This window comes from Drosophila gunungcola, chromosome 3R (assembly GCF_025200985.1).
Source record: "Drosophila gunungcola strain Sukarami chromosome 3R, Dgunungcola_SK_2, whole genome shotgun sequence".
NCBI lineage: Eukaryota > Metazoa > Arthropoda > Insecta > Diptera > Drosophilidae > Drosophila > Drosophila gunungcola.
The window spans coordinates 25,483,511-25,495,608 of NC_069139.1; the positions used below are offsets into that span (position 1 = coordinate 25,483,511).

The 12,098-nt window shown below is 45.6% G+C and overlaps 5 protein-coding genes across 6 annotated transcripts; 2 read left to right on the forward strand and 3 right to left on the reverse strand.

The window, feature by feature from the left end:
• The first annotated feature begins 41 nt into the window (after positions 1-41).
• On the forward strand, positions 42-1,910 carry LOC128254146 (zinc transporter ZIP1). 2 transcript variants are annotated; one of them, XM_052982993.1, is made up of 5 exons: positions 42-520; positions 584-828; positions 888-1,098; positions 1,233-1,611; positions 1,677-1,910. In XM_052982993.1, the coding sequence occupies exons 1-5, from the start codon at positions 272-274 to the stop codon at positions 1,685-1,687; spliced, it is 1,095 nt and encodes a 364-aa protein (XP_052838953.1). In that variant the 5' UTR covers positions 42-271; the 3' UTR covers positions 1,688-1,910. The 2 variants fall into 2 exon arrangements, with proteins under 2 accessions (XP_052838953.1, XP_052838961.1); XM_052983001.1 differs by having other exon boundaries at positions 44-520; positions 891-1,098.
• Positions 1,911-2,049: 139 nt separating this feature from the next.
• On the reverse strand, positions 2,050-6,849 carry LOC128253926 (centrosome-associated zinc finger protein CP190). The gene is made up of 5 exons (XM_052982641.1): positions 6,746-6,849; positions 5,728-6,226; positions 4,656-5,667; positions 3,568-4,517; positions 2,050-3,507 (listed from the first exon to the last, which is right to left on the reverse strand). The coding sequence occupies exons 2-5, from the start codon at positions 6,127-6,129 to the stop codon at positions 2,548-2,550; spliced, it is 3,324 nt and encodes a 1,107-aa protein (XP_052838601.1). The 5' UTR covers positions 6,130-6,226; positions 6,746-6,849; the 3' UTR covers positions 2,050-2,547.
• A 383-nt stretch (positions 6,850-7,232) lies between these two features.
• Positions 7,233-8,216, forward strand: LOC128254185 (18S rRNA aminocarboxypropyltransferase). Its single transcript, XM_052983066.1, has 2 exons — positions 7,233-7,279; positions 7,342-8,216. Exon 2 carries the CDS (start codon positions 7,351-7,353, stop codon positions 8,161-8,163), a length of 813 nt encoding a protein of 270 aa, XP_052839026.1. The 5' UTR covers positions 7,233-7,279; positions 7,342-7,350; the 3' UTR covers positions 8,164-8,216.
• Positions 8,161-9,847, reverse strand: LOC128254129 (nuA4 complex subunit EAF3 homolog). The gene is made up of 4 exons (XM_052982966.1): positions 9,693-9,847; positions 9,518-9,632; positions 9,346-9,461; positions 8,161-9,290 (listed from the first exon to the last, which is right to left on the reverse strand). The coding sequence occupies exons 1-4, from the start codon at positions 9,763-9,765 to the stop codon at positions 8,323-8,325; spliced, it is 1,272 nt and encodes a 423-aa protein (XP_052838926.1). The 5' UTR covers positions 9,766-9,847; the 3' UTR covers positions 8,161-8,322.
• Positions 9,848-9,899: 52 nt separating this feature from the next.
• On the reverse strand, positions 9,900-10,431 carry LOC128254197 (cytochrome c oxidase assembly protein COX16 homolog, mitochondrial). The gene is made up of 2 exons (XM_052983093.1): positions 10,260-10,431; positions 9,900-10,199 (listed from the first exon to the last, which is right to left on the reverse strand). The coding sequence occupies exons 1-2, from the start codon at positions 10,376-10,378 to the stop codon at positions 10,004-10,006; spliced, it is 315 nt and encodes a 104-aa protein (XP_052839053.1). The 5' UTR covers positions 10,379-10,431; the 3' UTR covers positions 9,900-10,003.
• Positions 10,432-12,098: the final 1,667 nt, after the last annotated feature.

A 12,098-nucleotide genomic window follows, 5' to 3' on the forward strand; every position in this document is an offset into this window, starting at 1 on the left:
ACTATCTAAACACAACATGAATATTTCGGCTGATCGCTCGAAACTTAGCGACTAAAAATACTTCTTGGTATCAGTCTTAAACTGGAGCTCGAAGCGTTTAATTTATTTCACCCGCGTCACGGTACTCTTGCGTAGCGATTTGGTATTCTGTGCGAATAAAACGGCGAGCACACCGCCACCTGTTTAGTTTAAAAATAGTAAATGCAACGAACTTTTGTGTGGTTTACTGGCCCATTCTTGATGACAAGGCCTGGCACTGGCAGCTGAAACAATGAGCTTGGCGAACGCCTCTTCACCCATGGAAATGACCCCGAGCCCCAGTTTGGGGGCCACGAGTCGTGGCGATCTAGAAAAGGTGCTGGCTATGCTGGTTCTGGGACTGGGGAGCCTTTTGTCCGGAATGCTTCCCGCTATTATTTCGGAGAGGAATCGCCAGCGATTCCCACTGACCACATCCCTGCTCCTCTGCTTCGGAGCGGGCATTCTCCTGGCCACCGCCTTGGTTCACATTCTGCCCGAGGTGAGTTCACCTTTTCACAGGAGCCTGTGCAATTTGATGACTTGATATTCGACACTGCAACAGGTGCGCGAGCAAATGGAATCGAAATTCGCTGAGGTGGCCATGTGTGGCGGATTCTTCATTATCTACTTCATCGACGAGTTCATCCACTACTTCTTTGGCGAGGCCATACAGCACACGCATTCCCAGATCCCCGAAACTGAGCGCATAATTCCCGCCAATGGCAATGGATATGGCGCAGTGGATGAACGGGCGCCGCTTTTATCAGCCCAGACTACGTCACATGCGCATTCGCATCACCATGACCAGTAGGTTGAATGTATTTCCATCCACACACCCCAACTAATTACTTTGTGCTTCGATCAAGCAGCGATCATGACCACGATCACTATCACCCGTCCACCGCATCCGGCTGTGATGACGCAAGTGTCGAGGACGCCAACGCCCGCATTTGCCACACCAGCCATACGGAACCCTGCGTCCAATCCATGACTGGCACCCTGGGACTCTTTGTGGCCCTGTCCCTGCACTCGGCCATCGAAGGACTGGCCATCGGCGTCCAGAACTCGTCCACAAAGGTCTGTGCAGCCGCCGGCTGCCTTGACACAGATAGACTAGTCAGACAGTGCGCAATCTTGGGCAAATATTGATGCTGAGAAACGCGCTGGCTTAGTCTAATTAGATAACCGGAATCTGCTTTGTCTCGTTTTAGGTTCTTTTTCTATTGGGAGCCGTCGCCTGCCATAAGTTTGTGATGGGCTTTTGTCTGGGACTTGAATTCCGCTCCAATCCGCAGACGAGTTTTCGCGCCCAGTTCGTCGGCGTTTCGGTTTTTGCCCTGGGGGCTGTCATTGGCATTGGCTTAGGTATGCTTATCGTAGATGTGCCCGCCGCTTGGTCCAGCAAAACGCTGCCTATCGTCCAAGCACTGGCCGGTGGCACGCTCTTCTACGTCACCGTCTGCGAAGTGATACCGCGCGAAAAGGCACGCTGGCACTCGAATCCGATCCGTCGCTGGGCGGGATTTTCGCAGTTCGCAGCAGTTGTCGCTGGCTTTGCCACCATGTGCATCATAAACTTTTATCTTTCTGGTAAGTAACATAATTTGGTTTTTTTTTTCGTGCTCTGCTGATCCCCCTCTTTTACACTTTCCCAGATGAGGAATAGGAATCTTGGTTGGAGATATCTTTGTTGCGCTGTGACCCAATGTGCCTCTTTTTATATATGAACATAAGATACATTTATATATAAGGTGTTGTATGTAAGACTCCCTTTATGTGCATTCCCAAAGAATCTTGATTTAGCTTCTTGTATTTCAATCTGCCGTAAAATAAGTAGAAACGCTAAAAGCACACATTTGTGTCTACATTTTATATTTTGTTTCTCCAAAGTATTTGTTATTTTTTTGTATGCTTTTATTATATATAATAAACCTTACACTTAAGTTGGTAATCAAAAAAAAGGGTAACCTTTTTGTTTTTGATTAACATTACTAAGCCAATCATAAAACGTCAATCATTTTACTTATTAATCTGCGAACATCCTGCCTTTGTTTTAAACCATTTAAAACAACATCTAGTAACTACATATATCTATATGTATGTAAATAGTCATATGTGTATACTATATATAGGTGTATATAAACTGTTTACCTAAACGTGAAATGTTGGTTGGTTGCTCTATTGGTGGCGTAGGGGTGAAAGAAACTGACACTCATAAATAGCGAAATGTTGGTTTGTTGGGTTGTTTGGTCTCTGAACTCTCATTTAAGGTAACTCCAACAAGTTTTAAGAATTTCATGCTAGCAGCGAAACATATATAGGATGGGAGGGGGTTTAAAGTTACGTGAGACGTGTAAATTAGATCTTATACACTTAAACCTGTGTATATGCGTATCTTATCATCACCTCAATCTTCGTTAACAATTTAATTTACAATAGAAACCAAAAATTCTTGCCGAGCTCAGATGGTACTATATGCTGATCTGGTTTGAATCGCCGAACTTAGAACATAAATAAATCTAGTAATTATAGCTCCTCCTTTGCCGCAGCACTCACACCATTCTCATCTTCGTCCTCCTCGTCATCGTCCCCCCATTCGCTAATGAGACTCTTCACCTTTTCTACACTGGCTGCTTCACCAGCCGTCGTTCCCTCAGCTACTGATTCAAGGGTCGCACTATCTAAGACTGATGCATCCCCGCTCTTGTTTGGTTTGTCCTCTGTGACTTCTTTTTCCTCCGTCGTGGTTGTCTTATCATTATTTCTGGCCAGTTTCTCCACTTCTTGCTCATCCGCCTCCAGTTGGTCGGTGGACATCTGGGTAGGAGGCACCAGTTCATCCACGTCCGTAACTGCACTATCTAAGGGTGGATCTGACGCCACTGTCGTAGAATCCTCTCCAGGTTTTACGTTGCTCTTCTCCTGATTAGGTTTCTCGGCCTCGGCAATCAGTTCATCTAACAGCTCTTTACGTATGTTATCGGCCTCCAGATGCACCTCGTCGTCGCCCTCAGCGGTAGCTACCGCTTCGCTTGATTCCACCTCTGGTTCGGGTTCCGCGATGGGTGTATCTTCCTTGATAAATTCTTCTTCCTCGTTCTCAATCCCTTTTTCTTGCTTGATCGTCACGACTGACTTTGGATCCTTTTCGTTCACCGCTTCCGAGTCTATAACCATTTTCTCGGGTTGGCTATTTGTACTAGCCGATGGTATTACAGCTTCCTCGGCACTGGTGATCGAATCCTCATTAGTTTTCGCTACAGCTTGATCTTCATGTCCTTTGTGAAGAGACTGGAGAGCCAAGTCAATGGCGTCCTCTTCTTCTTCATTGGCTGTTGACTCTAAATGCTTTGCAGCTAGTTCGGATGCAAGCTCTGTGGTTGCGGGCTGGTCGTCGACATCGTCTTCGTTCTCATCCTCGGTCCAGTCACCGGTCAACTCCTTAAGCTTTTCGCTGATGTCATCTCGTGACTTTTCCAATTTAGGCTGCAAATTACAAATTTTCAAAAAAAAAACCCCTTTATACCAAAATTTGACCGAACTCACCTCCTTGTTGCTCTGCTCCTCGGACTCGGCAATTAGGTTTTCTGCCCATTCTAGATTGTCCATGGACTCCTTGCTTTCATCTGCAACACTCTTTTTGGCGCTCTCCACAGAGTCGGCGGCAGCCAGCTCGGTATAGATTTGGCTGTCATCATACTCCTCTTCGGTGCCGGCCAGCGATTTTTCGTCGGTCTCCTGCTTCACGGGCTCCGCTTCTGGCTCACTGAGCACCATTACCACGCCGCCGGCAGCAGCGCCTGCTTGCTGCTGGTTGAGCTGTGAGAGGATTTCCTTGCGCTGCTCGTCTGTAAGCTCCACCTCATTACCATCGGCGCCCACAAACTTCACCTCCTGCTGCACTTGCTCGTGCTCCACATCCTCCTCCTGCAGTTGCTCCTGCTGAGCTTGCTGCACCGCGATGGCACTGGTGGCTGGCAGACTGATGTCCGAAAGGATTCGCACTTTGCCAGTCTGCTCGGGTTCCTGCTCTTCCTCTCCTTCGGCCTCCTCCTCTTCCTCGTCTTGAGAGCCGAGGAACTCCTCGTCCGTTTCATCAATGATGCCATCCTCCAGGGCCTGCTCTTTGTGGTAGCTCTTCATGTGCCTGTACAACTGAAGCTCTTGTTCGAACACCTTGTTGCAGTAGATGCACTGCTGCTTGTTGTCGTCGGTGTGGGCCTCGTTGATGTGGGTCTCCAACTCGCCCTTGGTCAGATAAGACTGGTTGCATAGCGCGCACTCGGCGAAGGTGTACAGCATCGACTTGACCTGGTGATCCGTATACATATGGAAATGCAGCGCCCGGTTGTTGCCCGACCTCCAGCCGCAGTGCTCGCAGAGCGCCGGGTCAATGGTCTCCTTGTGCGTGTTTATTAAATGGCGTCGGAAGCCTCGGTAAGACGGAATGCTGATGGGACGTCCGTTTACCCCGCATCTCAGGCACAACCATGGACCTAAAATAAAATAAACAAACTCCTCAGTAGCGGGCAGAAATAAATGTTCAGATCAAATAAAATGAGCTCGATTTCGGCAAGATTTTCTTACAATATTCCCCACATCTAACCATGTGGTACCAAAACGAATCAACTCACCAGTGGTGTTCTCGGCTCCTTGCGCAATCAAGGCATGCATTGTCTTACTGTCAATGCGTCGCTTCTGCGCTGCGGCTGCATTAACAGGTGGGTTCGTCGCCGTCCCTTGCGTAGCGATAGACTGCGTGGGCGCGGTTTTTTGTTGAGAAGTGGCCGCCTTCTGCTGGGTGGTTATTAGAGGAGCGTTCTTGTCCGCCTTAAACGATACATGGAGCTTCTTATGGGGCGATGTGGAAGCGGATGACTGAGTCGACGGTGCTGGTGATCCACGCTTGACCGCCGCCGGTGCAGACTTTTCTGCGGACGCAGGTGGTGTGTTCGGCATTATCTTTAGTTTGATGTTCTTGTGGCCCTTTACAATGTGTGGATACTGGCGCAGCACTTCGGCAATGATCTTAGTGTGATTCAGCTTGGCATTGGAGGAATCCTTCACAATTATCGTCGGGGTCTGGCTGGGCGAGTCCTGCTTCAGTATAATGGTGGTGGATCCATGCTCAAGTTGAGTCTGTGTGCCCTGCGGTGACTGCTGTTTCGATGTAGATGGCTGTAGCGGCAGATCATCGTCATCATCGTCACCGGCATGGACATCATCATACAGCATGCCTCCGTCGTATTCAGGATCGTGATCGCCGTATTCCGCGGCTATTTGCTTACGCATGCGCTGTTGCTCGGCAAACTCCTTGACCTCCTCCAAACTGGGCTTTTTCGAGGGCGGCGACAGCAGACTGGTCTGCGCGGGTCTCTTATTGTTGTTGTATCCCTTGCGCAGCTGTTCGAATGGCGAGGTTGGCTCCTGCTTGATAACAGTGGTCTCCGCATACTGTGAACGAGTTGTGCCGCCCGAGGTCCGGATCATTGTGTTCCCAGTAGGTCCGCGCTGTGTGTTGGCCCGCTGCATAGTTGGTGTTCCAACATTCCGGGACTGCGGAGATGGACCTAGGACACGTTGTTGAGGCAGGCCCGAAGTGGGCTGTCCAACAGTGCGTCGGCGAATGCCCTTGGGACTAGGCGGCTAAAAGGAATACGTATATTAAAATAAATACATAAGTAGGACGAGAATAACTCTACTTACCCTCTGCTGGCGATTTACGTTCTCCATGGTACGACGATGTGCTTCCAGCAGTTTGAGCAGCACCGTCATGTTCATCTCCTTAGCGGTACGTAAAAGCTTGCCGTACATCTTGAGCTCAAACTCCAGGGTGCCCGTATACATGAAGTTGACAATGGGGACCACCACATCCGCCTGGAACTCGTTGGGCATGATGAGGGCATCATCGACAATCTCGCACGTCTGTTCCAGCACATTGAAGTAGTCTGTGCAGGCACTGAGCACCAAGCGGTGCACCTTCAGCTGTGAATTGTCCCGGAACTGGAGCGTCAAATCGCAGTAGTCCGTCTTGTTGAAGAAGTTCTGCAGCTTCTGCAGAAAGAAGACGCCCCAGTTGTCCACCTTCACGGACTTGACTTCGCCCATCTCGCCGATGCTGATGTGTCCTTGGCAAGAGCCTGTCTTTCCTTTTCCGTATTGTTAGCCTCCCGTAGTTTTTGCTTGCTCTGGCTTCCAGGCGCAACTGTACTCCGGCAGAGGTAAAGAATCGGGTGGCGCGAATTGGAACAGGAAACAACCCAAAGGGAAGGCCGAGAAAGAAGCAAAACAGAAACAATTAGTGAGAGCAGTTTTCCCGGACGTTATTTTCAAATGGACGCCATTTGATTTTCGGTTATTCAGTTTATTTTGTGCTGCCGCCACGGCGCGAAATGCAACTCGCAAATATCGATATACGCCTGTGTACGTGTGCCTGCGTCGCTTGCACGGGTGTGCGTTGTGCGCGTCGTCAGGCTTTCTTTTATTATTTCTTTTCAATTGCCAATTGTCTGTAGGCCAATAATGTTTTTGACTAAATTACATTAGGCATCTTTCGTTGATGGCATTTATTTTGGTCTTTTTGGCGCGCCTCTTCTCTTCACACAACAATGGGTTTTTAGGGCACACAGCTTCACTTTGGCCATGGAGTTCTTTTAACGAACTTTGTTTTGATTGAAACACATTGAACGCGTCAGCAACGGGCATTTTAACATTTAATACATACATTTCTTCGTATTGCACACTACTTTTGCCGGACAAATTCTAATTTTTTTCCAGAGTCAGGTCGCCATATTCTTTTCCATTCATCGTGACAGAGTTGCACTTGACACTTATCGATAGGCATGCGATAACAGCACTTCCAGACATCGCGTTGTTAAGGTGACGCAAGGCTAAAAACCGTTAACACGGAATTTTAAATATTTATGCAATATGATCAGTGTATTTTGCCTAAGACGTGCGTCCTCGTTATCAGAAAGAACAATTTTTATGAATTTAATTCCAACGTTCAGACCTAAAACTACTTGTCAATCAATAAAAACTAAATTAAAACCTTAAGAATATGTCTTATACACACAATAAATTGATTTAATTATTTTAATTAAATAAATACAATTAAAAAAAATAATATTATTGCAACGCAATGCTTGGCCGAAAATCCCTAAGAATAATTATTTTTCACAATAAATGTGACGTCAGATACGTTTACAATTCATTGCGCCACCTTACAAAGTAATCAAAATTAGTAAATATAAAACGGGTGAGCAGCCACCACGAGTTGTTGAAAAACATTTGATTTACTTGTTCATTTTTGGGATTTAGCCGAACAAAATGAGTGGCCGAAACCGGGGAAAAGGAAAGAGAAGCGCAGGACTCTATCGCAATGTCAAAGTGAATCACAATTGCGATCGCAACTTTGCCCAGCAGGCCAACGAATTGGCCAGAAGCACCGAAGGCGACAGCTCGGATTCGGAATCCTCGGGAGGGGGTGCCATGGATGATCTCGGCCAGCCGCCGGAGTTTGCGGTGGCCATGTGGGACCTCAACCACTGCGATCCAAAGAAGTGCTCGGGCAGGAAATTGGCGCGCCTGGGACTGATTTCAAACCTCCGACTGGGCCAGAAGTTTCCCGGACTTGTCCTTTCGCCCGTCGGGCAGTTGTGTGTCAGTCCCCTGGATCGAGATGTGGTGTCCTCTTCGGGCGTGGCTGTGATCGATTGCTCGTGGGCCAAGCTGGACGAAACTCCCTTTGGAAGAATGCGTAGCCCACATCCCCGACTGCTTCCCTTCCTGGTTGCCGCCAATCCCATCAACTACGGCAAGCCCTGTAAACTCAGCTGCGTCGAAGCCATCGCCGCCACTTTGTACATCTGTGGGTTCCCGGAGGAGGCCCGCTGGTTTCTGGGCAAGTTTTCCTGGGGTCACGCCTTCCTGGAACTAAATGAAAAGCTCCTTAACGCGTATGCATCCTGCAAGAGCAGCGATGAGATTGTCAAAGTGCAGAACGAGTACCTGGAGCAGGAGCAGCAGGAAAAGAATAAGCCCAGGGATCTGAGAGACTTTTATCCTACCAGCAGCAGCAGTAGTAGCGAGGCCGAAAGTGAGGACGATGATGAAGAGGCAAAAACGAAGCCGAATAACTAATTTTTACAAGGTGCTGACATTTTATTGCATTACCATTAGCTTATTACAAAACATTGTTACTTGTGTTTTAATTTACAAACCAGTTGTTAGAAGCAACTACTGAATTATTGCAAACTGTTTGGATGAAATATTTACTTCAAGTCAAAGAGAGATGATTGTCTACTGTGCATTTCGCACGTATTCGGGGTCCACGTTTATGAAGTTGCTCATGCTGAAAAACATGGCACTATTCTTCACCAGGAACTTGAGGAAATCCTGCAGGTGTACGAGCAGATTCTGCATTGACTGTTGGTCTAACGCTGAATAGCTTAGCATTGATCCCAGCCGCACGAACAGGCGGAGAAGGTGAAAGGATCCGTACAGCTCGGACAGCGGTGTGTCCGGATGTTTCTGCATCACATCCGCGTACTGGGTGCGCTCGAATTTGTACAGCAACTGGGAACCGAGCATAACATTAAAGTATTCTACAATGCCATCAAGCACATCGTTTATGGCCACTTCCTTGCTGGCACTGGTCGACTTCACTGACTTCTTGTGCGCCAAATACTGCTCGGAGATCTGCTGCACAGTTACCTTGGCGGGCAGCTCCAGCAGCTTGTGCTCCCGCACCACAGCATACCAGTCGTCGGTCAGATAGTGCTTCAGTTCGTCAGGTATCTTGATCTTGACCTCCAGTTTGGCGGCGTAGGCCTCCTCGCTTTCCACACAAGGAGCGGGCTCCGTGGTGGGTGTGGATGGCGTGGTGGTGGGCGCCGGTGTCTTGTCTGCTACATCGCTGCCCGTTAGAGAAGGCCGCTGTTCGCTCATCCTTTTCTTCTTCGGCGCCACCGGCGTGACTGCCTCGTCCTCTGTGGTCTCTGCGGCGGCGGCATCTTCTTTTTTCTCACTGGGTGTTCCGGGCCGAGCCACAGCCGCCGCCGACTGTGTGGATTTACGGTTGGCCCGACTGGTCGTAGTGGTGCTGGTGCTGTTAGTGGTCGTGCTGCTAGTGCTTCCGGCGTCCGATTTGTTGCCTGGAACCGTCGGGACGCTGCTAGCGGTCGATTGCGAGGTGTTGCTGTCCTTTGATGGCGTTGAGGCACGAGATTCGTTGCGCATTTGCTCCATTTTTTTGGCCTTGGCGCTGCCTATTGTACAAAGGGGTTTAGTCGATTACTTCTTGAACTGCGCCTGTACACCCACCCTTCTTATTATCCTTCTTAGAGCGCTCGCCGCACTGGCGCGCCAGCTCCTGTCGGCGCTTGACGTTGTCATCGTTGTACTTCAGCACTCGGCTCTCTGGCACCCACTCGTCCCAGCTGAAAATGAGGCGGGGATTATTGTTTTTCGGCTTACTGCAGATCTGTTTCCTTACTTTTTGCTCCAGCCCGCGTAGTGGATGTAGTACTCAACCGGCGTCGCATCGGGCTTTGTTTTCAGCACCTTCGCTTCGTAAATGAGCGGGCCATGAAAGCACAGAACCCGTTCCCCTGTGGAAGGCAATAATACAATTAGAGCAATTTGTGCCTGGGTCGAAGTTCGGGGCTTACCATCTACAAACAGCGTGTTTGCGTCGGTCCCCGCGCTATAGTTTTCCACTTTAGCGGGTTTTACTTCTCCCATTTTATTTTATTGCAAAATACAATATATTATGACAAGTGTGACCGTGGAGCCACGCATTGGACTATCGGCCAGAAAAAATACTGAAAATTATCGATGCATTACAGGGTATTGTTTTGGTATGTGGCCAACACATATGAAATTAAAAATTGTTTATATTTATTCAAATATGACTATGTACATTGTACAATAAGCAATCAGTCTGCTTTTAACAAGTGTTTATGTTCAGAAAACATAATGTCTAGTGTTTTGCAGTCGAGGGCTGGCCCTCTTCCTCCCAGGGACGTGGTCCGCGTTTGTTTTCCCAGTGGTCTATATCCACCGACTTGACTTTGTCATACTCCGACTCCAGCGTCACCTCCTGGCGGTTCTTCATGTTCACGCCGTACTTTTTCATTTCCTCCGGCGTCACCGGTTGCTTTTTCGTGTACTGATACCTGCAAAGTTTTGAGCTCATTACTCTGATAAGGATTTCTCGTTGTTACCTAAATTCTAACCTGAGGTTCGAGAACTGCTGCAGTCCGAAGGAGCCGGCCACCATCATGATAAGGAAGGGGATGCCATATTTAAATGATTTTCGTTTACTATAGTAGTTTAATTTTTCTATGAACGACATTGTTGTTATGACATTTTGTTAAGTGTGACCTTTCTACCGTTGCTCTTTCGCCGGCTAAACATCGATAACGTTAAGGAATGAACACAAAGTTTATCTAAACTCACGCATATTATATTTAAATAAAACGGTTTTTCCAAAAACTTTTGTTGGAATTCAACGTTTTGTACTTTGTTTGTACCAGGGCTATAGACTCAGACAATTCTGATTGCGTACCTGTTATTTTTTTTTTGTTTATTTTTATTTTAATAATAGTTTTAATTTTACTTAAATGGTTAGCTTAAATGGTAGCTCAACATGAATTTGGTTTTGAATTTTATCATTTTCTATAGAATTATAAAGTTGATCAAGTTGTAAACAGTTTATTGTTGTTATACCCTTGTAGACGGTATTATAATTACAGTTAGAAGTTTACAACGCAGAAAGGGAGACATCCCCGACCCCTTAAAGTACATATATACATACATATATCATGATCAGCATCACTAGGATCTAGCCTGTCTGTCTGTATTTTACGCAAACTAGTCTCTCAGTTTTAAAGCTATCTGTATAAAACTTTTCCAAAAGTTGTCTTCTTATTACAGATAATATATAAGTCGGAACGTGCCCGATCAGAAGAATATATCATATAGCTTTATAACTTTGCTGTTTTATACTTTAGAATTACTATTGTGATTAAAATCGGACGATATACCATTTAACTCCCATGGAAACAATCGCAATTCTTAAAATACTTATATTGTTTCTTATTTGTTTGTAAAATTCTTTAGGACGTTGTAATGGTTAAACAATTCAGAATAACGCTTTTAATTTTAAACCGGAAACCAATTTTTTTAAACATAAACATAAAAATCAAAAATTTAAAATATTTAAATTTTGAAACAGCTAGGTTGCCGAAGTTTGCTTTCTATCTTGTTGCATATGATTAAATTAATAAATAAAAACTTGCATTTATTTCCGCGTTTCAGTGACATAATACTACGTAAATTTGCAATGTCAAAATGTTTAATTAATGTTTAATTAAAGTTAAACATTAATATACCTTAATTTAGATTAAATATTAATTTACTTCAATTAGCGAAGGTAAGGTAAAAAAATCCGAAAATTACTATAAAGGTATCTTCCATACTTTTCTTTTCACTGCTAATTTTCTTCCTGCATATTCCAAAAATATTATTATTGCAAGGGGCTAAGATAAAATTTCTATTCACTTTAAGTTTTATTTATCTTAAAAATTTTCCGAACAACACTGTAGTTTTAAGGACTCCAGATTTAGCCGTTATATTACCCTGAAAAGCTTTTAAGAATTTCTCCTTCATTAACGGATCTGGTGTAATTGGACACCTGAAAACCACTAGGTTATTGTAAAACCTCTTTTCTATAAATGCATTTCCTAAAACTTCAATTTAAAATTCATGTTTCGCATATAAATAAATTGAAATTGTGTTTGTTCAAAGTGGCAGCCTCACAACTTATTAGCTGCTTGGCAGCCAAATCCATGACGCTGAAATACCAAAAAAGTCAAGTTGAGTCTTTCTGGCTTTAGTTGTCCAATATTGTTCATTGAAAATCATTTAGAGTTTTACAGTACAATTTTGATATTATGCCAGCTTATTTATATTTTAAAGCGAAAAAAAATTAACTTTGCCATTTAGCGCGCAATAAAACACCGACTTTAAATTCTGTTAAAACTATTTAATTATTTATACATTGACACACTCAG

Coding starts and splice junctions, on each gene's coding strand:
- LOC128254146 (XM_052982993.1), top strand. CDS start 272: ATGAGCTTGGCGAACGCCTCTTCACCCATGGAAATGACCCCGAGCCCC. Junction 521..583: donor TGGTTCACATTCTGCCCGAG/GTGAGTTCACCT, acceptor ACACTGCAACAG/GTGCGCGAGCAAATGGAATC. Junction 829..887: donor CATTCGCATCACCATGACCA/GTAGGTTGAATG, acceptor GCTTCGATCAAG/CAGCGATCATGACCACGATC.
- LOC128253926 (XM_052982641.1), bottom strand. CDS start 6,129: ATGGGCGAAGTCAAGTCCGTGAAGGTGGACAACTGGGGCGTCTTCTTT. Junction 5,668..5,727: donor ACGTAAATCGCCAGCAGAGG/GTAAGTAGAGTT, acceptor TATTCCTTTTAG/CCGCCTAGTCCCAAGGGCAT. Junction 3,508..3,567: donor AGGAGCAGAGCAACAAGGAG/GTGAGTTCGGTC, acceptor TGTAATTTGCAG/CCTAAATTGGAAAAGTCACG.
- LOC128254185 (XM_052983066.1), top strand. CDS start 7,351: ATGAGTGGCCGAAACCGGGGAAAAGGAAAGAGAAGCGCAGGACTCTAT.
- LOC128254129 (XM_052982966.1), bottom strand. CDS start 9,765: ATGGGAGAAGTAAAACCCGCTAAAGTGGAAAACTATAGCGCGGGGACC. Junction 9,633..9,692: donor AAACACGCTGTTTGTAGATG/GTAAGCCCCGAA, acceptor TGCCTTCCACAG/GGGAACGGGTTCTGTGCTTT. Junction 9,291..9,345: donor TAAGAAGGATAATAAGAAGG/GTGGGTGTACAG, acceptor TTTGTACAATAG/GCAGCGCCAAGGCCAAAAAA.
- LOC128254197 (XM_052983093.1), bottom strand. CDS start 10,378: ATGTCGTTCATAGAAAAATTAAACTACTATAGTAAACGAAAATCATTT. Junction 10,200..10,259: donor CAGCAGTTCTCGAACCTCAG/GTTAGAATTTAG, acceptor AAAACTTTGCAG/GTATCAGTACACGAAAAAGC.